Below are 26,974 nucleotides of genomic sequence, written 5' to 3' on the forward strand. Positions count from 1 at the left end.
CGGGGCTGGGCCGGAGGAGGGCAGAGTCTGAGGCACCTTTGGGCCTCTGGAGCCCTGTGCCCACCGGAGCCGCCGCCTCCTGTCCCGTCTGGCTCTGGTCTCAGCACTGCGGGCCTCTGCCTGGCCGCCGTCCGAGCGCCCTGAGGCCGGGGCGCGGGTCTTGCCCGCCGCCCGTGAGCGTGTCTGTGCCCGTCCTGTGGCAGGAGCGGGCAGAGCAGCATCCCTCCTCCGTGGCCCGGTGCGTGGCCGCCGCCCGCCCGCTCAGACCTCGGTCTGGAGGTCAATGATGTCCTGACCCACCAGCGGGATGGTGGCGCCTGACTTCTCCCACTCCACGCTCCGCAGCTCTAGCGGTGATGGCGGCAGCGGCTCCAGCTCTTTCTTCACCCAGGCGGGGGGCCCGTGCGCTTTTCGGAGACTCTCCCAGGGCCGCTTGTTGGGCGTCTGCTGCTTTTCTGGCTGCTGGCCGGTGGGCAGCGGAGGGGGTGAGGGCCGCGACGTAGAGACACAGAGCAGAACAGATGGGGAGTGGAGAAAAGAAGGCGAATAGTGAGGAAGGGACCAGACAGGTAGGTGCGGGCGGCAAGGAGACCCCGGCACGGACGGGTGAGCGCAGGCGCAGAGCCTTTCCTGGACCGCGCGAGGGTCGCGACCCCTGCCGTTGGGTGAGTCGGGCTGGCCTGCAGGGAAGGGCAGCTGGAGGCCGCCTCCCACCCAGCACCCCTCGCTTGGCTCTGAGTCCAGCTTACCCAGGCTCCCCCAGCCCAGCCACAACCCAGCTTCTAGATGGCCCCTGGGACAGACCCATCCACCTGCCCTGTCCCTCTAGGGTCTAGCATGGGCTGGGTCAGGCCAGTCCTTGGGAAGGGTTGAGTGAAGGAACAAATGAATGAACGAAGTAGGGCCGGAGAAAGGAGAGAAGAGCTTACCTAAGGGCTGTCCCACAGCCCCGCCCAGGCTCCGCCCCTGAGACCCTGCCCCCCACCCCTCCCCACCCTCAGCCCCGCCCTCCAGACCTTGCTGTCCGGGCCCAGCGGCGCATCCTTGTCCTTCTCCGCGGCGTGCTGCAACTTCCGGTTCAGGTCCTGGAACATGTCCTGGTGCCGCTTCCGGGTGTGCATGATTTTCTGCAGGGGGAGGAGGGGCGGCGGTCCTGAGCCAGGAGAGAGGCTGCCCTGCCCCGCCCCCGCCCAGCGTAGGCTCCTGGGGACTGGCCTCCCCGTCAGGGCAGGGTCCTCCTCCCCAGCCCCTCCCTGCCTGTTGGAAGGCCTGGGCCCAGGTAATCCGGACAGGGCACACCAGGACCCACCTCGAAGTCCAGTTCCGCATAGCGCGATTTCCGCCGCTGTGGGGAGAAGGGTTCGTGCACGCTCGCAAGCAGTTCCCCAAATCCCCCAGCCCACAAGCTCCTGCCTGAGGATGAGGGAGGCCAGGGCCCCCTCACCCCCGCCCACCCTTGGTCCTGGCAGACACACCTCTGAGTACACTGAAGCTATCGGTCTCAGTGCCCAAGCCCCCTGCAGGCCAGCCCTGCCCGGAGACACCGGGAGCCCAGCCGGGGGCCCTGGAGGAAGAGGGTGGATAGAAAGAAGGGCCACTGGACGTAAGGAAACAGAAGCCCAAGGACCCAGAAGGCAGGGGCACCCTGTGGGCGAACCCTCATTCACCTTCTGTGCCACCCTGAGGCCAGTGCCAGGGCTGGGCAAGGGTGTCCAGCTCAGGCGGCCCAGGACACGCTCCCAGGCACAAGGAGACCTGGACAGAGGGCCGTGGCACTGCTGGCCGGCCACAGAACTGGTACCCGGGGCTGCATTCACCAGAGGCCATGAGCCAGGAAGTGGGAGCCCAGCCTGGGGAGGGTGGGGCTCCCCGAGGGTGCTGGGCCTGGCTGCTCCCCACCCCGCCGTCTCCGAGCCCCTGTCCTACAGGCTGAGCAGGGCTCGGGGGTCAACTGCAGGTTTTAGGTTGGTCTAAGGGAGCCTTGCTGCCGCTGAGTGCCCAGCCATGGAAGGAACTAGACTCAAGCCGCTTCAAGTGTAGCTCAGTGTCCAGGCCGAAAGCTCTCGAGCCCTTAAGTGATGGGTGAGACCACCACCGAGGGCGACCACCTGACAAGTGGCCATTTCAGCACAGGCGCAAGCTCCCAGTCACGGTGGCCCAGCAGGCCCGGCGGTGCGGGGAGCGTGGCTGGAGAACAGGTAGATGCTGCCCCCTCCAGGCAGAGCCCTGCCACTCGCCCGCAGGGGAAGGGGAAGGGGAAGGGGAAGGGAAGGGATGGGGAAGGGATGGGGAAGGGGAAGGGGAGGGGGAGGGGAGGGGGGAGGCAAGTCCTCCCCTACACAGGCCTCAGGTTCCCTTCCTGCCAACAGGACTCATTCCAACAGGGGTGATGCCGGCCCCCGGGCTTCCCAGGCCTGGGCTCCTTGAGGGTGGCTGCCAGCCCCACCTGTGGAGCCACCGCCCAAACCCGCAGTGCCCACAACGCACCTGTCCCTTGTCCACTAGCCCCCAAGGCTGCCCTTACCTCCAGGGAGCTCGCGGACAAGGTGGAGACGTTCTCATTCTTCGTCCCGGCCCCCGTGCTGGGCCCCGGGTGGGCAGCGGGGTCCCCAGCCTCCCCCAGGCTGGGGGGCGCTGACTCCAGGGCGGGGGGCGGGGGCAGGGGCTGCTGAGGGGGCGGGGGCGGCGGGGGCGGGGGCGGGGGGGGCTGGGTGGGGGGCGCCTCGGGGGGCTGGCGGGAGGGCGGGCTGCGGGCGGGGAGGCCGGCGTCGGGCGCCATGTTGAGGTGGATGAGGCGCGTCTGGGGCATCTGGTCGATGTGGATGCTGTACTTGGGCTCCTCCTGGGGCTTGGGCCGCAGCACGGCTGTCGCCGTGGGCAGGATCACGTAGCTCGTGTCCAGGGCCTTCTCCTGGGCTCGGCTCAGCTCCGAGTCCAGCTTCTTGAAGATGTCCCCATCGCCGACAAAGGACGACTTGGGCACCCTGTCCTTCTTGAGGGTCAGCGAGTGGTTGGGGAAGTCGGGCAGCGGGCCGCCCGGGCAGCGGGGCGAGCCGTGCAGGTGCAGCTTGGACACGTTGGCCGGCAGGCTGTTGAAGTTGGGGGGCGCCTTGGCGTGGGCTAGCTTCAGCTTCTCTTCCTCGGGCACAGATGGCCGCTTGAGCGTGCCCGTGATGGTGGCGGTGCGGCAGGCTGCAATGTCTTTGTTCAGCACTGTAGGGACAGGCGAGGGGGGTCAGGGCGGCCGGAGGCGGAGGGGCTCCGGGTCCCGCTGGGTCTGACCTGCTGGCAGCTCTGGGCACCCGCCCTGTGCTCGGTGCTGCCGCAGCTTCTCTGTCCTTTCAAACAAGGCTGGGACGCAGGGGCGCCTCTCTGTCCTCTCCACAATCCACAAGAGGACAGACGACCTCCACCCGCAGTAGCTGGGAAGGGCAAGTGAGAGGCGGCCCGAGCCACCTGGAAGTGTGGGGACCCAGCCCCTCACTGTGGGCGGGACAGCCGTTCCCAGGGGCCAGCCTCTCTTCTGTTCAGCAGTGGGGACCAGGCTGCCTGGACCTCCGACCTGGGCTCAGGCTTGCCAACCGCCCGGCTCGCCCCTGCCAGTCAGTGCAGCCTGCACTGGCCCACAGAGGGCCCAGAGCTGCAGTCCACAGCCCACTCGGGGCTGATCCTCTGGAAACCCTCTCACGCTGGCACTGCTGGGTGGACAGGCCCCCACGTCACACCCTCGCCCGGCCTCCAGAGCTCACCAGCTGCTCCCCGCGGCCCACCTCCTCAGCACACACCCTCCGAGCTGCCCAGGCCGCTGGTCACTTGCCCGCCCTGGTCCTCCTCCTCCGCCTCCCCGATGGCCAGAGGTCTCGGGCCCCTTCTCTTCTCCACCCTCCGGATGCCAACACCAGCACCCAGGTCTGCAGTCCTGCTCTGCCCCCAGTCCCCGTGGCCCAACGAACCTACCATCTTCCCTGCCAAACCTGCTTCCCACCCCTCGCGTCAGGGTCAGGGTCAGGGTCAGAAAAGGCTCCCTCCCTCGCTGCCTCTCCCTTGTGTGTCCCTTCCTGCCGGCTGTCTAAGTCGGAGCCAGTGTCGAGCCCCGTGGGCCTTCCCTGCTCAGATCCAGCTGCAGGAGGCCTCCTGTGCGCTCGCCGGGGCCCCCAGCTGCCCCGTGCCGGTCCCTGCCTTCTCTCCACCCAGCACCACCCACCCACAGCTGCAGGCCGCTCACTCCTCTCGAGCCCAAGGGCCAGGCTGGGCCATGTTACTAATGACGGAGGAACTGGAGGCTCAGAGAGGCCGGTACTACAAAGGGCTGTGCCCAAGCCCCCAAAGGCCCCTAAGTCTTGGGGTCACCTCTCCTCTCAGGGAGGTTGGCTGGAGCACACAAGACTAAGATGGGGCAGGAAGGATGCTCTGTTCACCTCCTGTCCAGCCCAAGCCAGAGGTCACCTCCTCAACGAAGGCTTCCTGGGGTCCACCTGGCAGCAGCAGACACTCCCCACCCAGGGCTGTAAGCCCCTCCCCATGGCTATCTCTAGGAAAGATGCTCCACAAATATCTGACAGAGCAGAGGAACCCAAACCAGCTAGTCGTCCACAGCCCCAGACACGGCCTTCCACTGCCGCAAACGCCAAAACCAGCTAGTCGTCCGCAGCCCCAGACACGGCCTTCCACTGCCGCAAACGCCAAAACCAGCTAGTCGTCCGCAGCCCCAGACACGGCCTTCCTCTGCCGCAAACGCCAAAACCAGCTAGTCGTCCGCAGCCCCAGACACGGCGTTCCACTGCCGCAAACGCCAAAACCAGCTAGTCGTCCGCAGCCCCAGACACGGCGTTCCACTGCCGCAAACGCCAAAACCAGCTAGTCGTCCGCAGCCCCAGACACGGCGTTCCACTGCCGCAAACGCCAAAACCAGCTAGTCGTCCGCAGCCCCAGACACGGCCTTCCTCTGCCGCAAACGCCTGACTCATAAGAAACGACGCCTGCCAGCTTCCTGCTATTAGGCGGTTGATTCCCTTTTTGCACTTTCTTCCAAGAAGCTCATGGCTAGCCTGGGGCTCAGCAGCGGGTCCTTCTCACTGCTCTCCTCCTGCTTCCACTAACGGCCCCCAATCTGAAAGCTCGACCAAACCCTCTTCCATGGCTGGAGTAACAGTGAAGAAAAGGAGGCAACACAGAACATGGGCCCTTGAGGGAGGGCAGGCAGGGTGGGGGAGGCGGGGCAGGGGGCAGGGCAGCTCCGGGACTCACAGAGCTGGCCCAGCCTCACTGTCCCTACAAGGAGGCTGGTGGGCTGAGGGCTGGGGCGTGCTGAGGGAGAGGAGAGGGCCAGGGCTGGGGCGGGGGAGGCCCCAGGTGGTTCCTTCCAGCGCTAAGGGCTCCACCACCACTGGACGTGCCGCGCACCTGCCAGGCCTGAGCCCCAGGACAGTCTTCTGCTCCTGCCCCCACAGACCTGCCGGCAGCCTCAGGGGAGCGGCTGGGGGATGGGAGGCATGGAGGTGGTTGGCGGGGGTGGGATGAGGACAGACAAGCAGACAGACGCACGGAGAAAAGAAAAGGCAGGGGGCCCGGGGAAGGGCCACCTGTCGCTCTCACCTGTCAGGCGCTCACCTGATCTACAGGCCAGATCCACATCCTTCTCGAAGTCGGTCTGCAAGGCAGAGACGGGGCAGAGTGAGTCCGAAGGCGAGTGGGCAGGGCTGGGCTGCTGCCCCGCACACCGCGCTGTCTGTGGGCTGCGGGCAAGGGCCGCCCTGGAGCTGCAGCCACGCCTCGGAGCGGCGCGTATGATGCCGTGTGTGGGCGCGCGCGCGCACGCTCCTGAGGGCCGAGGGTGCCCACGGGCTGACGTGTTCACCCACAGCGAAGCCCCGTGCGCCGCGTGTGCACAGCTGTGGGCGTGTGAACGTGCACGCACGTGTGAGCACGCGCTCCCTCCAGTGCATTCGTGGATTAGGCAGAGCTCACTCATGCCCTTGGCCTCGAGTCCCTCCAATGGGACGGGGCACACAGAGGGCCCCACGCCAGAGGCCCTGCTGCCCAGGCCACCACCACCCACTGATGTGCCAGGAGGGGGGGCCTGTCCCACATCACCCCTTTGGTCCTCACCACAGACCTGGGGACGAGGAAATGGAGACCAGCTGGCCCAGCAGAGGCAGAGTGGGGTTGGGACGCAAGTGTCCAGTGCCAGGGTGGGACCAGCTGCCCCTGGGGCAGTGGCTGTAGTGCCTGCTCCAGCACCTGCCCCGTCCCAGGCTAGGAGCTGGGGGAGGCGGAAGCGGGTGGCCTCGGCCCCGCCCTCAGGGAGCTCGGCCGGTCGGGGAGCCCAGCTCGGGCCACCCCAGGCTGGAAGGTGGCCTTCTCCAGGGACTGTGGGGCCTCAGGGGATGGTGGGGCCCTCAGTCAAGCCTGGAAGTTCCTTCCTGGCAAACGCAGACGTCAGGTTGTCGGGAAGATCACAAGATCTTTGCCCAGAGGTCAGGGATCAGGCCAGGAGAAGTGTCAGGAGGTCCAGAACCTGGCTTCCTCCCACCGTGGGCCCCCGCCTCACCCTTGAAAACGCCTCCCTGAGCCTGGCTGCCGGCTTCTGCCAAGGCCCTGCCTGTGACCCTCACAACTGTCATGAGGTGGCCAGCAACCTAAAGACCGAAGGAGCACCTCCCACCTGTCAGGGGGCACCCAGCGGGCCGCAGGCATCAATGACAGCACAGGGAATTCCCCCAGCACGTTACCAACGTCTGAACAGGTGGCCTGATGGGGGTCAGGGAGGGCTGCCTGGAGGAGGTGACACCTACAAAGTGGGCAGCAGGAACAGACAAGGGTGTGCAGTGCCTGGGGCTGGACAGTGTGTGTAATGCCAGAAGACCAGGGAGTCAGGTCCTTAGAGGATCTGGTTGAGGACGAGGCCATGGTGGGGTGGGGAGTGAGTGGACAGGCTAGGGCCCGTCCCGGGTGGAGCGCAATGAGAAGTCTGGAAGACGTACCGAGTGGGGCAGGAGCCGAGATGAGGGCCGGACACCCAGAGAGTGGCGTCTGGCCAAAGGGCACAGCTGGTACCAGGGGGTAAGCTTGGGTGGACGCCAGCCCCGCCCAGATCCCTCGTCACCTGGACCCTGCCCATCCTCAAACCCTGGACTGGGGACTTCACCTCGGCGAGCCTCCGTTTCCCCAACCTTAAACTGGGCTTGGAGGTCCTCCTAATTGGGCTGCTGGGGCCTGGTGGAGACGCCCAGTGGGGGTGCCAAGCAGGGGCAGCCTGCGTCCCGGCCCCGAGCCCTACCATGAGCTGGGCGTGGCCATTCTGGAAGGAGCCCCCCGAGTCCCCGTTGCCCTCCTCCTGGCGATCCACCACGCGGCACTTCACAGCGTCCTGGACCTGCGGAGCAGAGCAGAGGCGGTCAATGGGCAGCCCGCCCCCCGCGACCGCGACGGCAGGAAGGGGAGGCTGAGTCCCACCAGGGCAGCATTTCAGCGAGGGGCAGCCCTGCCCCCCGGACGCACACGGGCCCACGTGCCGTGGGGAAGGGCCTGCAGTGTGGGAGGGGGTGCTCCCAAGAGCACAGGCTCATCAGCGAGCTGGAAAAGGGACAGCGGCTCGGGGCAGCCTTGCCAGCAGCCAGCCTTGGGGCCCAGCCTCTCCTCTGACCTTTGACACCCTCTCTATGCCCGTTTTGGGTGAAAACTCAAAACCATGGAGCCCTGGGCCCCTGATAATACGCTGCAGGCCCTCCTAGCCGGAATCTGCCGTTAAGAGCCCACTGTTGGCCTAAGTGGGTCACCTGGTGTCCAGACCTGTCCTGAGTCACCGTGACCTGCACATCCCTGAATGTCCGGGGCAAGCTGGGGTCAGGCCCCCACTCCCTTATCCCTGAGACCAGCGTGCTCCACCAAAGGGAAATGAACAATTACGGCCTCGGACTTTTCAGAGGGGATGGTAAGGGAGGCTCCAAGCGAGGGGCCGCGCAAGCAGCCAGCCCAGAGCTGGTCAACAGAAAGGAGCTGCCAGAGGAGGAGGAGGAGGCCCGTGTATCCAGGGACGCTGCCGGTCAATGCGGGCAAGAGCCACGGGCGGCACCTCCACCTGCCATGGAAGGCGCCGGGCACTGGGGGCAGCAGTGAGCAAAGTGCCCGTCCTCAGGGAGCCGATGCTTCAGAGGTCACCGAGGGAAGCAAAGGGAATAAACGAAGGGGCAGCCTGCTCAAGCACGGAGGGTGGGGTGGGCTGAGCACAGAGGGCTTCCTGGAGGAGGCGTCCTGAGTGAAGGTGGGGAGAGCTGAGAGGAGGGCTCCCAGTAGACCCACCATGGACCCCCGGACTTGGTCCCACTCACCCCGGCCACTGAGCCTGTGCTGCTGTGAGGGACTTGGTCAGAGGCAGGGCCAGGGTCTTGCCGGCCTCAGAGCTCCGGACACTCAGAGCAAACCCACCACAGGTGTGCCTTCCTCCCATCCTCGCACTTGCTGACCCGGCTGACAAACACCTGCTAAGCCCTGCCACGCGCCCAGCAGGGGTGGGCCTGCACCCAGGGGACGGCAGACGTGAGAGCACGTCCTACGCTGGCCTGAACAGCAGTTGGGGTTCCCCGATGCCTAGCGTCCCCACTCTGCCCCCCTCAGGACATCCAGGCTCTGCTGGCGCAGACGAGGACCCTGCTTGTCCACCTGCTGGAACGCTCCATGCCCCCGGGGCCGGCCTCTGTCTGCCCCTCCTGGCCCATCTTCCCCGGCATGGCCGAGCTGGCCCAGGCGGCAGGGCCCCTGAGCGTGGCCCCTGCACACAGGACCCTAGAGCTCACAGAGGGCAGACAGAGAAGTCTGGCCCGCGTGTCCTCTGGCCCAGCCCCCGCGGGCGTGCTTGGGGTCTTTATCCCGACCCCACCTTCTCGTTTCCCGATGGAGCGGCCCGGTGCTCCAGACACCCCCGCGTCCGTGCTGGCACCCGGCAAGCCCTCCCTCTGCACCTCCTGTTCTCGCTCGGGGCTCCTTCACCCGACCCCACCTTCTCATCACTTTCCGTTTTCCACCTTCCCTCCTTTCAGGGACACGGCCCCTGTCTGCCCCGTCTACTGAGCACTTCCATTCCTGCTCTTGTAATTCCTACAGGCTCTCTTTCCGTTCTCGGGGTGTCCTTTCGTCCCAGCTGTGGGCCTTGCTTCACAGAAGCGAGGCAGCTGAGAACCACGAGCCTGGGTCAGCCCCCCTCCCGCCCCGTCTGTCCAAGGGGAGCAGGCAGTAGCTGCTTTGGGGGGCTGTCCTGAGACTCCCTAATGCGAGGAGGTCGGGGGCCGGGGGCACGAGGGCGTCAACGTGGGTCTGTGAGGTCGCCTCCTCCTGGGCTGTCTCCGTGGCTCCAGTGCTGGCGGATCCGCGGCTTTCCCGGGGAGACTCTCCTCAGGCCCTCAGGACTTGAGAGTGGCCGCTCGGGACCGGCTGGACATTTGCAGGTGGTGGAAACGCCGTTTCCACATGAGAAACGTCAGGTCTTCACTCCTCCTGTCTTTCCTGCAATGGGAGCCCCTGGAGAGGGGTGGCCCGTCTCCCCCAGGTGTGAGCTGGGGGGACACTCAGCTGTTCCCAGCGTGGCATCCCCATCTTCAGCTGTGCAGGCCCCCAGGCCAGGGCCCTGGTGTCCACCCCCTGGACAGGAAGTTCCAGGCAGGGGAGGCTGGGTGGGCAGCGCTGGCTCAGCAGACAGATGCCCAGTCGTCCACTCCAGACTCTCCCTTGGCATCCGGGGACGCTCCGGCCTCATGCCCCTCGGCTGCCCTGTGCTCCCCGCTGCTCTCCCCACGACCCTGAAGCGGGCTCCCACGCGCCGACGTCCAGAGGCGTGGTTTTTCACATTCCCACCCGCCTCACATAGGGGCCCATCCCGAGCCATTGCTACCGGTCAGGGAGCAGTCGGGATGGTTTGGTAAAAACCTTCTCTTGAACCTCCTGGAGAAGCCCAGAAAACGCCAGAACGGGAGTCTCAGGTGCCACAAGAGCTGTTCCCACCTCCGGCGGCTCCCATGCTCCTGGGCCCCGGGAGGACAGAGCCCACCCGCTACCTTGGTCTGAGCCAGCGCGGGGCACCAGGGCATCTTCTAGAAGAAGCTGTCACCTTAATGAGTGACCATCCCTGGCAGCCGTGGCCGCGTGCTGGGCCCAAGTCCAGCCTTGCGGAAGAGTCTGGGCCAAGGAAGCAGCCCCTCCCCACTAGCGGGCCTCCTCCCAGAACCTTCCCGCTGCAGCACGTGGGGAGGTGGCGCCTGGAAAAGGCTGACTGCCCGCCCGTCGGCCCACCTCTCTCCGCAGGATGCAGTGCACCATCACGATGACGAAGCCCTCCAGTGAGTCAAAGACGGCAAAGAGGATCTGGAAGAGGGCGGATCGGCGGTCGGTGACAGCGAGCACGGCCGACATCCAGGTCAGCGCCAGCAGCGGCAGCACCACGCAGGAGCTCCACAGAGAGGCCCTGCGGACGGGGCGGCGGGCGGGCGGCATGAGGGCTGCCCTGGGCCCTGCCACCCACGCCGTGCCCCTGGGAGGGGCCACCCAGGCCGGGACCCGGCCTCAGCCCGACTCCCTCACCAGGGCCGGGGCCGGGGCCGGGGCCGGGGCCGGGGCCAGGCTGCCCGTCCCACCTGGGGCACATCTCCCTTGGGGCCCCACTGGGCCTTCCCTGCCCTGGGCTGCATCCTCTCCTCCCCATCCCCTTAGAGACCCTCTCCCACTCAGTCCTGCTGCCGCCTCTCCTGGGGAGCAGAGTTCTGCCCCAACACCCCCAGCTCGAGGGCTCCCAGGGCGGCTGGGGACTCAGGACGGTGGTCCCAATGGGCTGGGCAACAGTGAGGGTGGGGGTGAGATCTCTGGAAGACGAAGGTTCCTGACTGTCCAGGAGGCCCCAGGGAGCGAGGCACACTGGAGGGAGGGGGGACAGCTGGGGGAAGGGGGAAGAGGTTTCTCCTCCCAGAGCCCTCAGGCCCCCAGCCAGGGGTCCAGGGCCAGAACTGCAAGATGGCCACAGGGGAGGGCGTTTGGTGAGGCCTCTGAGCTCTGGACAGAGAGAAGCGGGGTGGGGGGTGGGGGGAAACCAGAGAACTCCTCAGGGAGAAGGAAGGAAGAAACCTGTGAGGAAAGAAGACAGATGACAGACAGACAGGGCCAGGCAGGGAGGGCATGGGGCGGACAGACAGACAGGAACAGAGACGACAGGCGCTTCCTCCTCTTGGCGGGCCCTGCTCTGCCCTCCCCAGGGGAGGACCTGCCTTTGCTCCGAAGCCTTTGCCCCTTCTTCCAAGTAGTGCTCCAGGAGCACCCCCAAGGCAGGCATGGCCCTCTGCAGTCGGCCCCTCCCTGCACCGCCTACACACATGGCCACTCTGAGCCTGTCTCCTGGTCCGCACAGCAGGGACACTACGCCAGCCAAGGGGCTGCGTGGGGACAGAAAGCGCACCCGCAGGATGCCTGAAGTACAGTGTCGGGAACCTGCCTGACCCACCCCAACCCTATCCCCGCTGCTACCACCAGTCTCAGGGCCACTGCTGCCTGAGGACCATAGCCAGGGTCAGCTCTGCCCCCCGGGCCGGCGACTGCCTGCAGGGGCTCCCGGCGTTCCTGGCACTATCACCGGGGGGGGGGCATCGGGACCCCCTCCTCCCTCATGGATCACCCTGGTCAAAAGGAGAGGCAGGAACAGGTGGGACAGAACCTCAGGGAGGCCACCAGGAAGGAGCTGGGGGCACCGGGGCTGGGGGGAGACAGGCTGGTATCCGGCCAGGTCAAGGACCCCCAAACCAGCGGGGCCTTGACCGGGGCGGGGGCAGAGGTCCCCCCCAGACTGTACACTCTGTTTCTCCACCCTCTCCAGCCTGGCTCAGCCACTGAAGCCGTGTCACCCCTGCAACTGGACCTGCAAGGGGCCCAGCCCCATGGGGAACTTCTGCCCTCCCGCCCCTAGGCAGGGCCCTGGGCCTCCACGTCCGCCTCAGCTCGTCTCTGTGACCCGGGTCCCCCGTCCCAGGGCCAGCCCCGTATCTCCTCCAGGACGCAGCCTCTAACCCTGCCCCTCCCAAGGCCTGCCCCAGCTCAGGGGACAGCTCTCCAGCCCCTGCCCGGCGGCTCAGGCCAGAGCCACCGCTCACCCTGAAGCACCCACGCCTCTTCCCTGGGCACAGCACGGGCCCCAGAACTAGACCGCGGACCGCTCTCCTCGCCTCCCCTTCCAGGGCCCTGCTGCCCCCCGGCACTGAGGACAGGCGATCCAGGCGGAGGCCTCCGGGGCGGGGTACCTGCACCTGCGGGCGTTCTCCCCTCCATACCTGCTGTGCCGCACCTGGCACAGGGCCTGAGAGAAGGGGGCCTTCCCGTGACGGCAGCCTGGCCTCAGTGTGCCCACCACGGCGGGTGGGGCACTGCAGTCTGTCTCCTCCCTTCCAAAGCAGGCCTGCTCGAGCCAGAGCCCTGGACACGGCTCCTCGTGTTCTGAGCAAGAGGCGCAGACCCCCCCCCCCACCCACCGAAACTTCCCATCCCACCGTGAGTCATCTTCCCTTGGGCCTGAGGCCTGGCATTTACTGCCTGATGCTGCAGCAGGCTGGCAGATGGCCGGGGCTTGGGGACCGTAAATTATTCAAATTCTTGCAGCCCAGCCTCTGCAGTTTCTGAAACATTTCTGCAGAGAGCTTTGTGGAGGGGTCACGCAGGTCCAGGCGTGACTGCTGGGGAGGACAGGAGGCGGGTGGGGGAGAGGCCCGGCAGCTGCACCACCCGCCCCCCTTTGGAAACTCAGATGCCTCTGGGGGAGGGGCTTTGAGTGTGGATGGGGGCAGGGGGGCGGGCAGGGCCGCTGGGAGGCTGTGTCCTCCACCCCACAGGCCTGCGTGTGTAACAAAGGAGACCCAGGGCGTCTGGGCCGTGGACCCCAGCACGGAGGAGCAGCCCGCCCTCCCGGAGGTTTCTGGCTCCACCGGACAAGTCCCCACCCCGGAACCGTGTCCACCTCTGCTCACTCGCTCCCCGCGGCCAGAATGCCCTCTCCACGGGGCCCCTGAATCCCAGGAAGCAAACAGGAGGGTCCCAGGGGACCTGTGTGTCTGGGGACAAGACGACCACTCTCGGGTCATCTGAGCCAAGGTCCCTCCGGATTTGGCATCCACCCTGGACCCCAGGTCGCACTGGCCCTGCCCTGCTCACAGACCCCTGGTGGCGGCCCGGGCTCAGCGAACAAGCCAGCTGCCCCAGCACGTCCTGTTTCCAAGGTCACGCCTGCCTCTCGCGCTCCCATTCAAATTCGTGACCGACACGCACACGCACACACGCCGCACCCCTGCACACTCATGCAGAGCGCTGCGACCCCAGCGTGACCACACGCTGATGACGGCCACCAGCTGACCGTGTTCTCGCGGCCCGAGGCCTGGCCCGGCTCCCTGCCCTCCGGTCAGTCTGATACCGCGAGGCCCCGGAGGATGGACGGGGGGAGCCTGGCCGGGGAGGGGTGGGGGCAGGGCAGGAAACGAGGTGCCAGAGCATGGGGAGGGTGGGCAGGGGCTGCCTAGGCCCCCTGGGGTGGACGGCAGAGATGACAGAAATGACAGAAAAAGCTTAAAACAAACAAAATGTAACTGAGGCGAGCAGAGCCCGGCGGGCGGGCGGACGGGCGGGCGATGAGCGGCACTAACATGGCGTTACTGGCGGCTTCGGAGGTGGCGGCGGCCGCAGAGAGGGCTCCACACTCGGCACATTTGAGGGCGCGCCCAAGGGGGGCCCGGGGCAGCTGACTGCAAGTGAAATTAAAAGACTGAAACGAAAGCAAAACTGTTCTCGCAGACACGGGGTGGGGGCGGGGGGCGGGGACAGCAAAAGCAACCAGATGGCGTCCAGCCCGAGCCTCCCCCGGCGGGGACAGGGTCCCGCGGCGCTGTGGGCGGGGACGGGGTCCTCGGGCCTCTTTCCACCTGACGCACCCGGAGCCCGGCGGGGGCAGGGGTGGAGAGCGGGGCGCCAGCTCTGTGGCTGGACGCGGCTGGCCTGAGGGCAGGGCAGGGCTGGGACCGTGCGCGTCCACGTCCAGCGGGAGGGTGACACTATCCGCCCACATTCACACAAAAAAGCAGGACATCTGGGCGCAGCCACTGTCCCTTCCCTCTGGTCGGCCCACATCTGGTCTGACCAGGCACTGCCCCCGCCAAGGAGCAAGGGGTTCGCCAGACGGTCAACGGGGGCGTCTGTGAGCTACCTGGGCAGTGGCCTCCCTGCCAGCCCTGAGCGTGTGCCTGTGCGCGTGGGCACAGAGAGCACGGGGTGCCTCCTGTCTGGGTGGGAGCAGGGCCGCTGCAGCCTCACGGGCGGGTCCGCGCGAGCTTCCGCGCCGTGGCACCGCTGCACCTGGGGACGGGGCCCAACGGGGCAGGGCCGCCCGGACACACTGGGCTCTGATTCAGCGCCCAGCCCGGCTCCACCAGCCGCTCCCAGGCCTCAGCCTCCGTCTGCTCGGCTGTGAGTGGGCACAAGACAGCAGACCCTGCCTCTAGAGTTACTGCAGGGAGCAAATGAGACGGTGCTGCGGGGTGGGCGCGCCGCGCCTCACTGGCGCCCTGACCCCTGCGCACCCCGGGGCCTCCTCCGTGTGTGACCCACTGTTCTGGGAGCACGTGTGGGTGGCAGTGTGCGCTGGGCTGGGGGGGCGGTGAGGCTGCCAATCCCCACTTCACAGACTCAGAGAAGAGGCCCAGAGAGTGTAGGACCCAGGCCCACAGACGGCCAGGACAGGCTCCCAGCCACCGCAGGCTCTCCAGGGTCACACTCCTCCCCCAAAGCAAGTTTCTAACCAGGACAGAACCCACCAGGGACCCAAGGGGAAGGATTCCAGAAGCTCTCGTTCCCGGGGAAAAGCAAGAGCAGGAAGACAGGGGGAGGGAGAGAGACAATGAGAGACAGAGACCAAGCAGGACTGGCACGGAGGGGTGGTGGAGGAGGGGGTGGGGACCCCCACGCAGACACCAGTCAGGGCAGAGGGACAGACAGAGCAGCGGGCAGAGGCGAGGTGAGGACGGCTCAGTGCTGGGGCAGGAGAGAGGGGGCCTGTCCCAGCCCACAGTTGGCCCCACCCGTGATGGCAGGGCCGCCGAGACCAGGGTGCTCCTGTCCCCTGGCAGCCGGAGGAGAAGCGCCCTTCCAAGCTTGCTCCTCCCCCAGGGCTGGGCACCACAGCCACTCAGGACCGCCCACCTGCAGTGCTGTGCGCCCTCTGGCCAGGCACTGCCCTCTCTGAGCTCAGCCTCCCAGGTGGGAGGAACATCCGGCCCGGCCCCTGCACTGTCCCCATGCTGAAGGCATCACAAGGATGGGCAGGCCACGTCCTGGTTCAGGGTCATCCAACCCCACGGTGGGGAAGGGAGAAGCCCGGGGCACCCTCCCCCTACTCTGGTGGGCCTGGGGTCTCCAAAAGTGATCAGTTCCACCGTTTCTGAGAACTTACGGAGGCCCTGCTCTGTCATGGGGCAGATGGGGAAAGTGAGGCACAGAGCAAGGCGGGGCTGGCCACGCAACCCTCCGCGCCTCCGTTTCCTACTTGCTTGGGAGGGGGGTGGGGCTCGAGGGTGGCTGGGCTCTGGGTCGTTTCGACTGCAGGTGGGGCGTGGCGCGGCGGCCCCGTCCTACCCTGCTCTCTCCTTCAGCTTCTTGTCAGTGATGCCGTCCTTGGACACGAGCTTGTTAAACACCAGGATGCCGATGACCATGTTCACCTGCGGGGCAGGGAGGGGCGGCTGTGGGGGGCCCCCGGGTCAGGAGAGGGACCATGTTCACCTGTGGGGCAGGGAGGGGCGGCTGTGGGGGGCCCCCGGGTCAGGAGAGGGACCATGTTCACCTGCGGGGCAGGGAGGGGCGGCTGTGGGGGGCCCCCGGGTCAGGAGAGGGACCATGTTCACCTGCAGGGCAGGGAGGGGAGGCTGTGGGGGGCCCCCAGGTCAGGAGAGGGACCATGTTCACCTGCGGGGCAGGGAGGGGCGGCTGTGGGGGGGCCCTTACGCTGTCGTCCCTTTACCCCGCCATCTCCTCCCACAGCCCCAGCCGCTAGGTGGGGTTCTCCGTGCCACACGGTCCCCCCCCACCCCGCCCAGGGCTGGGCACCGCGGCTCGAGCCTCCCACATGACCCATGGCCACTGGGGTCGGCAGTTTATGAAGCTGGGATTCCATCAGGGATGGAGTCCAGAGGTCAGAGGTCGGGCTGGGGTCACGGTGAGGCTGTCCCTGCCCGGAGTGGGACTGACCAGAGCAGTCAAACAGGCGAGCGGGCTGGCCGAACCACGCTGCTGGGGCACTTGTCCCACTCAGACCACAGAAGGGACCTCAGGGGACCTCCAGTCCAGCCGCCGCCCACGCCCAGGTTCGCCCCGCGTCCCCTCCTTAGCGCCCCTCGTGCGCCTTCCACACACGAGGTCGCCCAGCTCAAGCGGGACCTGACGCCTCGGGACACCTGTCTGGCTCTGCCGGGGCCACACTGCTCTCCGCACCGCGCAGCCCTTTCGGGACCTTAAGCCAGGGCTGCCACCCCACAGGCGTCTTCCCTCAATCCCCCACGCGGCACCCGGCCCTGGAGGTGCTTCTGGGTGTTGAGGCTACTCTCCTACTGCCCCCCAGACGGCCGCCTAGACAGAGAAGCTGCCCCAGCGTCCCAGCCATCCAGCTCCTCCACGGCCTGCAGGCCCTGGTCTCCCCTCCCCTCTGGCCTCCTCGCCTGCGTGGAGGGGGCTCCCAGCTCACACCCTCACTCCCCTAGGGCTTCCACTCTGCACAGAGGCTGCCTGACCCCCAGCCACGTTCCTGCGTCTCAGGCGGGGACGCGGACTCCATGGGTCCCTGGACCCAGAGGTCTGGGGAGGCCGACTCCCCGCAGCCCCACAGAGCCAAGCTCGTGGCCGCACACACACCCCAGCCCTGCCTCCTGGCCGTCTGGGTGAAAGCAGCTTTCCCGGGTGGCAGCGCTGGGGCGGGAGAGGGCAGGACACCAGTGGCCGCCGCCCCGCCTGCAGCAGGCTCTGTGCCTGCCTTTCCCTGCATGTCCCCGTGTTACGGGAGGAGCCCCGGGCAGGAGCGCACGGCGGGTCAGGACCAGCCCTGCCCTCCAGATGCTTTGTGGGAAGGGACCTGGGGGGCTCCTGCGTCTGACATCCCCCCTCCTGCCCCTCCTGGGGCGCCTGCCCTTAGAAGGCCCGGCCCACTGCCTAGTGGCATTCAAATGCCCCGCACACTGCCGCTTCCCTGCCCGCCGTCTTCTAGGAATAAAGGAGCTGGTGCCGGCTGGGGCTGGCCCACGGATTCTGCCCACTAACGCCACCCCCACCCGGCTCCCCCAACTCATGCCCCCTGCAGGCTCAGCCTCCCCTGGGTGCCCTGGGCTTCACTTTCCTCTGCCCTGTCCAGCCTGAGCCCAAGCCTGGCTCAGATATAGCAACAAGGAGGTGTGGCCCTGCCCGGACAGCAGGACTCTGCAGATGTGATGCCCTTTCCTGGGGGCAGGCAGGAGGGGAGGGCGAGATGGGCTCTGAGCCAGGCCTGGCAGAAGCCATCGATCTCGGGATACCCCCCAGCCTCGCCCTGCTCATCCGTAACCGGGTGACAATAACCCCGTGTGCGTGTGGCACTGTCTCTCAACCCTCACTGAGCGGACGTGGGCACAGCGGAAAAAACACCCACTGAGGGTCAAGCAAGGGGAGGTGCTTCCCTCCTCCGGGGGCGACGGGCTCCCCATCGAGGGAGAAGTCCCAGGCCCAGCCGCGCCCCTGCTGCCCCGGTCGTCCGCCTGTCCGCCTTCCCCGCCCTACGGTCACTCGCTCATCAAATCCGGAAGGCCTCCTGGCAGGTACACCGCCGGGGTCCAGCCCTCACGCAGAACGTGCTCAGAGAAGCACAAGGCCGCCAGCCCAGCCGCGCCTCCGCACCCCTGCGGCAGGTCGGGGGCGATCTGTGGACACCACCCACCCCTGGTGACCAGGGCAACCCTGATGGGGCAGCAGGTAAAACCCAAGTTCGAGCCAGGGGGAGGCGAGGGGCTCAGCCTGGGATGTCGGGACGGGGGTCAGTACCAGCACGACGGCCGCGGCCGGTCCCACGAAGGCATACAGCAGTCCCCCCTCCAGGGAGAGCCAGCAGCTGGGGAGGGAGACAGGCTGGTTAGCGGCCAGGCGTAAGCCCCCATCCAGTCACACCCTGGGCACCACCAGCTTCCCAGGAGGGCGGCGTGACGCTGAGAAGGGGCAGGAGGAAGCCAGGTGACCGCACGTTCTTTAGCTTCAGAACCCACGGGAGCCCCCAGGCAGCTGACAGACGAAGTTTACGGATGAAGAAGCAGGTCCAGAGCAGGGGACCACACAGCAGAGGGCCAGGCCGCCAGAGGAAGGGACCCTGACCGTCCCCCTCCCCCGACTCTCCCCCCAGGCCTGGGCTCCCCAACTTGCCTCACAGACCCTCCCCAATCTCACGTGCAGACCCTCTTTCCTGACGTGATGCCAAAATGTTGGGCTGGGTCCCCGGCCTGGACTTCCACCCACCCACTCAACCCAGGCCCTCTGCATCAGGGCCCCTGCTCACACCATGACCTGGGCCCTCCACCAGACTCGGTCACCAGCCCCAGCCTTACTTCCCCAAATCTCCTGGGCACCACCCAGGGCGTCCACAGGAGCCCTGATCCCAGTGAAGGCTGCTCGGTTTCCTGCACGGCCACACCACGTGCCAAGTGCACAGCTCTCCACCCTTCAGAACCCGGCTGCGACACCCCGCCTCCTCCTGACGCACCCCTGAGCCCGGCAGGCTGGGTGCTCCTTCCTGTCAGCCCTGGGGACGGTGTTCGTACTTCCTTCCCAGTACTCACCCCACGGGTCCTCATTCGAGTGCAGGGGGCGCCTCAGGGCCTGGTCGCGTCCTGTCCCCCTGGGGCTCTGCAGTGGGCCAGGCCTGCGCAGCCCTGCCGGCCCCTCCTCCTGGCTCTCGCTGCCCGTTCTTCCCCACATCCACAGCCATGGCCCCCTAGGCTTTGCCTCCTTTCCCCCCGTCTTGGGAAGCCACACGGCCTCCAGGATAACCCTGAGCTTCCTGGCTTGGCATTCGAGGCCCCTGGAACTGACCCAGCCGACCCTTCAGGGCCTCAGTGACTTCATCTGTGAAACGGGCACACCCACCTGCCCCGCCTGCCCAGGGGCCATACAGCCCCCCTTATCCCCACACCGGCGCAGGGGCGCATCCCCTATCGTGCGGATGGGGAAACTGAGGCTCTGAGAGGCTAAGGCATCTGTCCAAGGCCATGGAAGGAGGAAATGAGGCTCCAACCGCCCCAAGCCCTGTTTCTCTTCACCCCGCTGCCCACTGCCGGGAGGAGCTGGCTGATGGGAGGCAGGTGCCTCCCCAGGGCCCGGCCTCCAGCTCCCGGGGCCCTCACTCTCGCCCAACCTTGACTCTCTCATCTGTGAGATGGGCGCCCAGCCAGCCCTCACCTCCTAGGGCAGGGGGAGGGTCTGGGGGAGCCGTGCGGCCTCCACCACATCCCCACCGCCCCGACTCACTAGTTCATCGTGCTGTACCCTCTGGCCTTGGTAAATCCCACGGAAATGGCCACGACCAGCGCAGGAAGCCCTAGGGGAGGAGCAGAAAGAAAGGGTCGGTCTCCCCACTGCCCAAGGCCCCGCCCGTCTCAGGAAGGGGAACAAAACGCACCTCTGAAGCCCCTGAACAGAGGGTGACACTGAGCATGTGAGAAAGGGGACAGGAGGTGGACAGGATGAGGACCCACAGAAATGGGGGGGGCGCCGGATCAGCAAGTAAATGGGACGCCTGGCCGCGTCTGAATTTCAGATAAAAAATGGGAAAACTTTCTATCAGAAGTATAGCCCCAATACTGGATGGGGCGTCCTCATACCACAGAGTTATTCCCTCACCTGACATTCAAACACAACGAGGCAACCCCTTGGAGTGGAGGCCTGGAGGGAAGCTCAGAGGAGAGAGAGCTGCCAGGGGCCAGGAGGAGGGCCGGGTCAGAGAGGGGGGCCCCGCCGCCCGTGGGCCCCGTGGCGCTCACCCCAGCCCAGGCACAGGAAGCGCTTGCGGACCAGGCGGTTCCGGAGGCGGCCCGTCACGGCCATGTAGGACTGCCAGGCCTCGGTGAGCACCCAGCAGAAGGAGGACAGAAAGAAGAAGTGCAGGAAGGCGGCCACCAGCGTGCACACCACCTGAGCGGCGGGAGAGGCGGAGAGGTGCTCGCTCACCCGACCCCGCCTGCCCCGGCGACCCCGCCTGCCCCGGCGAGGGCCCAAGTCCAGCGTCCGCACAGTGACCAGATCAACTCCCCAGGTAGGACGCCAGCCAGCGCTCACCCGCTCCACCACCCTGCGACGGGCTGTGGTACATCGCGGTCCTGGTGGGTGCTTGCGCGACTCCACCCACCAATGCCAGGGACAGACACCCCTCTCCCCGGCTTCCTCACCCACTCACACATGCACCGAATGCCGCAGGAGCCCACCCAAAAGCCCCGGTGTGAGCCCACCCGCTCAGCAGCTGGTCCCCCGGAGGCCACACGGCGACAGCCTGGTACCGATGGTGGGCCGGGGCCGGGGCTTGAGCGGGCTCGTGTCAAAGCGCCAGTCCAGCTGGAGGCTACAGACACCGAGTCCCCACCCCTGGCCAGGTGACGGGCCCCTCCGGACTGAGCCACGCGGCTGCTGCGGCCAAAGGACAGCAAAGGGGTCCGCACGGCTGTGGCACCCTCCTCCCTAAGCTTCTGCGTGGAGGCTCACATCACCGCCACCGGCGCCCCCCAACCTGGGACGCGGGGGCGCGCGCGGCACAGCACAGGCTGCTTACCTTATTGCGGGTCTGGGTCTGCCCGATGAGGATGAGAGCGTTGGAGGAGATGATGGACAGGCAGAAGTTGATGAGGATGACGGACCGCTCTGAGCGGATGTACCTGTGCGAGAGGGTAGGCGGCCATGATCGGCGCCCGGAAGGGTCTCAGCTTCACAAGAACCGGGGTGCTGTGGCCACTAAGGCCAGCGCCCCCTCCTCCCTGCAGGCACCGCTGCCAGTACCAGCACCGTCATCCCCACCATCTCCAGCTCCACCACCACCACGTTCCCTCTCAAGGTCGCTGACTCCACGGGGTCCTGAACACAGCTCACAGGGAAGGAGGTGTTTGAAGACCGTGGGCCAAAACCTCAGAACCACAGCTGCCTCAGGGGAGGGGCTGGGCCAGGGGGCCAAGCACGCCTCCAGGGGATTCAGGATGGATGGTCTGGGCAGGGGCTGGTGGGGGGGGCACTGGATGTTTCCGGGTCGCTGACCCTCTAGTGCCTCTGACCTTGGGCAGGATGGGGTGGTGGGGGGCAGGAAAGCAGAGGCCACCCCTCCCCCAATGGCCACATCGACCCCTCCTCGCTGGCCTCTGGCTGACATCGTGCTGCCCTTGGAGCTGACACACTGGGAATCTGGCTGGGCCCAGCGGGTGGCTGCTGGGCGGGTGACCTTGGCTTGACCCTCCCTGTCCTACTGTCCCAAACCCCTGCTCCTCCGGGCCCAAAGTGGGACGCTTGGGGGAAGGGAGTCTGTACACACGTGTCCCTTGCCCCAGGGCTGGTGACCGGCAGCGACGGGGTCGCCCCACACCCCAGGGGCCAACACTGGTCAGACAGCACCCAGGGCACAGGGGTCTGTGAAGAGGCCTTGTGGCCTGGGGGAAAGGGTGTGGGGCAGGCGGCCCAGCAGAGACCCCCATCCTGACACTTGACCCCGGGCTTGGGGAGTGACCCTGCACATCCACGTGACGGAACAGACAACAGGCAGGGAAGTCATGATCTTGGGGTCCCCATGGTCACGGGGCAGGGTGCTCAGCTGGGGAGTGGGCTCGGGGCGCACCTGCCAGCCCCTGTGAGCGGTGGTGCGGGCCCAGCGCCATGCAGGAGCAGGCAGGCCTGGCATCCCTGGCCTGCACCTGTGCCCCCGCCATCAGCGCCACGCAGCCTCCACGGAGCAGCCACCAGGGCGGGCGGGGTGGTGGCGACGACGGAGTGACAGGTGCTGCTAACTGGGAAGCTGGGGAGGAAGGATGCTGGGTCCCTGCCCCCCACAGCTGCCCTTGATGGGAGAAGGGATGCGACTCGACCCCAGTCAGCCCCTTCCTGGGAAGTGCCTGCACCGCCCGCTCCCCTCCCCCCCCGCTCCCCTCCCCCCCCGCTCCCCTCCCCCCTCTGCTCCCCTCCCCTGGCCCGCCGGAAGCAGCACCTCCACACGGACACGTAGATGATGATGAGCATGAGCAGGGTCAGGGACGACACGCCGCAGCCCACGATGAGCGCCACCGACGGCACGATCGCCTTCTCCATGTTCTGGTGGGTTCCGGAGCCGGGGACAGAGAACAGGGTGAGGGGGCCCAGGCAGACATGCAGACTGAGGGTCCTGCAGGCCGTGGGGGACGCTGGGGGAGCCTTCCCCCTCCACCCCTGCATCCTCCACAGGCGCCCCTGCCCAGCAGCCCTCGGCTGCCCTCCTGCAGCGCTCTGAGCCCCCCCCAACGCCAGCACCTTCTGGCCTGGGCTGTCCCCGGCGAGGGGTCTCATCCCCTGCTGAGGGCAGGGTCTTTGTCTGTGCCCCGCCCCGGCCCCACTGGTAGAATGAGTCGTGTGCCCAGCCTGGCAATACGCCCCCCACCAATCCCAGGGAAGGACTCCCCCACCCTGAGTCACAGGTGAGATCACGGAGGCAGCAGGCCCAGCGCCCCGCCACGGACAGCTCTCCCCGGCTCCGTGGCTCTGCAGTTCCGGCCGCAGGCAGAAGCCACCGCTCTCTGAAAGGGGCCCAGAGCTCCAGCTGCATCTAACGGGGCACTCAGCGCCCACCCCTCCAGACCTGGCCCCTCCCTGACAGCCGCTCCACCCACAGCCTGCACCAGGCGCTCATCCACCTCCTCCCTCCAGCGGGGCCCTTCCGTCTGGGCTGGGCCTCTGCCCTCCATGCCCCCAGGCCAGCCCCTGGGCTCTTCCCCAAGCAGGAGCCAGTCTCAGAGTCTCCCATGCCACCCCACCACGGCCCAAGCTGTGTCCGAAGGCCCCAAAGGCCACCAGGTCTGGCCCTGCCCCCCTTCAGCTCGTGAGACCAGCCCCCCGCACTGGGCTGCCCCCTCGTTCCCACTCCGCGCCTGGCTCAGCCATGCCCTCTGCCAGGAAGCCCTGCCCAGCCGTTGCGTGGCAGTGCCTCGGGCCGTTCTGGTCTTGTCCCCTCTCAGAGGGGCCAACGGACCCCACTGCTCCCCACCACGTGGCCCAGCGCAGCCCTAAGCACCGGCTGGTCCTTGCTTACGCATCCCTGTGTGCCCCCCGACGTGACCGCGTGAACCACGGCCACACCACAGCGCAGCGCCCGGCACACACGGCAGGCGGACCGCGTGTGCTTGCCGAGGAATGACCCAGGTCCCTCTGTGTCCAAAACCCAAAGACAAATGGAGGGACTGGAGAGAGCGAGTGCCCAACGCTTCCAGGGCTGGAGATGACGGGAAAGCTCGGCCAGGGGACAAGGGGCTGCTCGTGGGCTTCCCCGCCTCAGAGCTGACACCTTCCTGCCCGTCCCAAGTCTAACTTGGCCGACACCCTTCAGACCCCCTGCTGACCCCAGCACGTGGCAGAGCGAGACTCCCACCCACTTCCTAAAGCCACGGTGGCCCTTTCCGCCCTCAGATGCGACCTTCCACCTTCCTTGGGAGCCTAAGGTCCCGGGGCTCCTGCACAGGGCACCCCAGGGCCCACCCCACTTGACACAGCTGCCTCCCCCCCCAACCACGGTGACCGTGCTGTGCTCTCCATCCGAGGCCTGGACTGCCCTTCCCCACACCGGAGGTACCACCTCCCGCCCCCAGGTCCCTCTGCTGTCCCTCTGTCCCAGCCGTGTCCCATGGCTGGGGGTGCCTGTCTGTCCCTGCAGCCCCGCCTCCTCATGTCTGTGAGCCCCCCGTGGGCAGGCCTGGCGTGGACGCTCGGTCAGTGTGACTGGCTGGATGAATGGAGACCAGGAAGGCAGAGGCTCCGGGAGAATCGAGAAAGTCGTTCAAGGTCACCCAGGCATCTGCGATCCCCGGGGGCCTGGCCCGGGTGAGGCGCCAGCACAAACTTCTGCGTTTCCATACAGGCGGTTGGAGGGCTCCGGGTTGCGGCCAGCACCCCTGAACTCACCCGGTAACCTCAGAGGCCCGGCCAGCCACGCAAGTCATGGGTGGCCGAGTAAGTGGCTCAGGCCTGCTTCGTGGCTGGCTCCGGCCCCGACCTCGGTGGCCATCTGCCTCCATCTGCCCTCATTAGGCCTGGCAGCCGCACGCCCGCCAGCTCGCCCACCTGCCCTCCCGTGCCCTCCTCCTCCTCTCCGCCTGGCTCATCCGTCACTCCTGACAGCCCTAGCCCTGCAGGTTCTCAACAATGTGGACAGGGGTGTCAGGGATCTCAAGGTCTTGTTGGGAGGGCTGGACCGGAGACCTTAAGGGTGAGAGACTGGTCCCAATCCACACAGAGATCAGGCAGAAGCAGGCCGGCCTCTTGCTGGAGACTGGCTCCCCAGCCAGGCTCCGAGCCACCCCAGGGCCTTTGCACATGCTGGTCCCGCCACCCAGCACTCTTCCCCTGATCTTCACACGGCTGGCTCTTCTCTCGCCTTGGCTGTCACCTCCGCACACAGGCTCTCGCTGGACATTCAAGCTGAGCCAGCCCCTCATCTCTCTGCCCGCCCCCTTGTCTTGAGTCTCTTCAGGGCACCAGCCCCTCCCCCCCCACCTTTACTTGTTTGTCATTTACGTGGTTGTTGTCAGTTTCCACCGCGTGAATTCCCTACCTGCAATCTTCTCCCAACTCTTACATGTCTCATGTGCCCTAAACACTGATTTCCTTCCTATGGTGCTGTCTTTATCCCGTCTGTGCTCCAACACCACACGTGGCTCACAGCTACCCACGCGGACGAGCCCTACTCCAACACTGCCTGACCCCTGACGCCGGGCACACGCTGAGCCTTGATTCCGGTCAGATCAGTAGCCCAGTTTCGGGCACGTCACAGAAGCGATGCCTCCAACAACTACGCCTTACAGACTGTTTACTACACGCCAGGCTGTGTGGCTGCTGTAAATACCTCAGCAGGTTCGGTCCCCACCAGGCTGAGGCAGGTGGCCTCGCCCCCTCAGATGTGACTCAGAGCAGTTACTCAACCCTCCGTGGTCACAGGCCTGCAGCGGCACAGCCGGGACCTGACACTCCGGCTGCACGCAGGCGGGGGATGCCTGCGTCTCATCCTCCTCCACTCCATGCCCACGGATCTAACCCTTCCCTGGCTCCTGGGCTGTGACCACAGCACCCCTTCTCTTCCGTCCTCTCTGGGGGCCTTGCTCTGGACTCTGGTCCCGAGACCACTCCATACCCCGAGATGCCAGCGGCCTCTGCCTGCTCAGACCGAATGCCCACGCCCCACGCACACACCCGACTCCGCGGGTGGAGACGGGCAGCATCCGCCCCCACCCACAGCCCAGCTCTCCGCTGCCACCACCCCACCTGCTGGTGGGTTATTCTGCCCTCATGCCTGCTGGGATCCCTCCAGGACCCAAGCCCACCACCTCCCAGCCGCCCAGCTCCCTGGACCTCGGGCTGAAGCTCTAGCTCGCCGGGCCCCCGCCCGCCCGCCCGCCCGCCCGCCGAGCTCCACCCGATCTTCCGCTTGCTCCTTGCCTTTCTCCCCGTCCCTGGGGCGACCATCCCTCCTCCCCGCCAAGCCTGCTGGGAACTCCTGCTCAACCCTCAGGGCCCTACTCCGCACCTCCTCCTCGTGCCCGTCTCCCAAGCTACTCCTGGAAGGAAGGAGGCTGGCGCTGAGCCCCCAGAGCACCTCCTCCCTCCAGCCTGGGCTTGTCTCCCCGTCAGACCCCGTGCCCCTCGAGGGCCCAGTCGCAGGCACTCAGAGGGGTCGGCACAGCGTGATGGGCTGCAGGCCAGCAGTCTCCCTCTCCCTCTCGGCCCTTGCCCACTCAGCATCTCTGGGGCCAGAGCTGGCTGGGAGAAGAGAGGAAGGTGGCGATGGCTCTGAGAGCAGGTGAGCACAGGCGAGCAACCCAGCACAGGCCAAGCCCCCCCCCCCCCCGCGCCCTCCCAGCATGCTCCTCTGAGCCACGCCCAGGCCTTCAGGGGGTCACAGGGTCAGCCAGAGCCCACTACTGTGCCATCGGACAGAGGAGGAAACCGAGGCTCCCAGCGGCCAGGCAGCCTGCCCTTGGTCCCAGGGCCAGTGGGTGGCTCTGTGGCCACTGACGGCTCCCGAACCCTCAGACTCAGCTGCCTCTTCTGGGATGTGGGGATGGGGTGCCCCGACCTGCCAGCCTGCGTCTCACCCTCCCGTGCAGATCAGGCTGACACCAGATGCCCCTCTGACTGCAGCTGCTGAGCGCCCTGCCAAGCAAAGCCTTGAACCCTTCAGAGACCAAAGCTCTGCCGGCCCATCCTGGCACAGGGCTCCCGTCCGCACACCCTCAGAGGCACCGCTACAGGTCAGCTCTTCCGAGAAAGGCCCCCTGGGCATCCCACTCCTCCACCCCCGAGTTCCACCAGCGTCAGCTGCTCACCCCTCACCCAACACGCTCTCCATGCCAGGTGGCCCTGGGCTCAGCCCCCGAGCGGGATGCCACCTCTCGAGGATGCAGTGGCCCTGCCACGCTCCAGGCCCCGTCCGGGAGGGTCCCTGTCAACCGGCGAAGCCCTCGCAGCCACCCGGAACGGCATGGGGCCATTTCCGTTTTACAGGTGAAGAAACCGAGGCTCAGAGAGATTGAAGGCCAGTCTAGGGTCACCGTGTGTAAGGGACAAGCCTGCATTTCAAGATTCGACTGGCACTGACCTCCTACAGGCCAGACCCTGGGTTGGGAGAGGGGATCTGGGCATGTGTCCCGCTCTGGAGCCCCCCCTGCCCCCCAAGGAAGGGCAGCCCCCAAGG

General features: G+C 66.9%; 1 protein-coding gene across 3 annotated transcripts in view; it reads right to left on the reverse strand.

The window, feature by feature from the left end:
* Window positions 1-239: 239 nt before the first annotated feature.
* The window catches only part of ADGRB1 (adhesion G protein-coupled receptor B1), a gene marked incomplete at its 5' end in the record, with an annotated part of 69,231 nt that continues 42,496 nt past the window's right edge, over window positions 240-26,974 (reverse strand). Inside the window, 13 exons of one of the 3 annotated variants that reach the window (XM_082674873.1) lie at window positions 240-459; window positions 1,017-1,127; window positions 1,310-1,345; window positions 2,525-3,213; window positions 5,611-5,650; window positions 7,280-7,375; window positions 10,285-10,456; window positions 15,643-15,728; window positions 18,070-18,136; window positions 19,561-19,612; window positions 20,055-20,205; window positions 20,837-20,939; window positions 22,250-22,353. In XM_082674873.1, the coding sequence (XP_082530999.1) occupies window positions 262-459; window positions 1,017-1,127; window positions 1,310-1,345; window positions 2,525-3,213; window positions 5,611-5,650; window positions 7,280-7,375; window positions 10,285-10,456; window positions 15,643-15,728; window positions 18,070-18,136; window positions 19,561-19,612; window positions 20,055-20,205; window positions 20,837-20,939; window positions 22,250-22,353 (1,905 nt within the window). In that variant the 3' untranslated portion in view covers window positions 240-261. Of the gene's footprint in view, window positions 460-1,016; window positions 1,128-1,309; window positions 1,346-2,524; window positions 3,214-5,595; window positions 5,651-7,279; window positions 7,376-10,284; window positions 10,457-15,642; window positions 15,729-18,069; window positions 18,137-19,542; window positions 19,613-20,054; window positions 20,206-20,836; window positions 20,940-22,249; window positions 22,354-26,974 lie in introns of all 3 variants that reach the window. The other 2 variants (XM_082674872.1, XM_082674871.1) reach the window with 2 other exon arrangements.

Source organism: Grampus griseus, assembly GCF_964374135.1.
Source record: "Grampus griseus genome assembly, chromosome: 17".
NCBI lineage: Eukaryota > Metazoa > Chordata > Mammalia > Artiodactyla > Delphinidae > Grampus > Grampus griseus.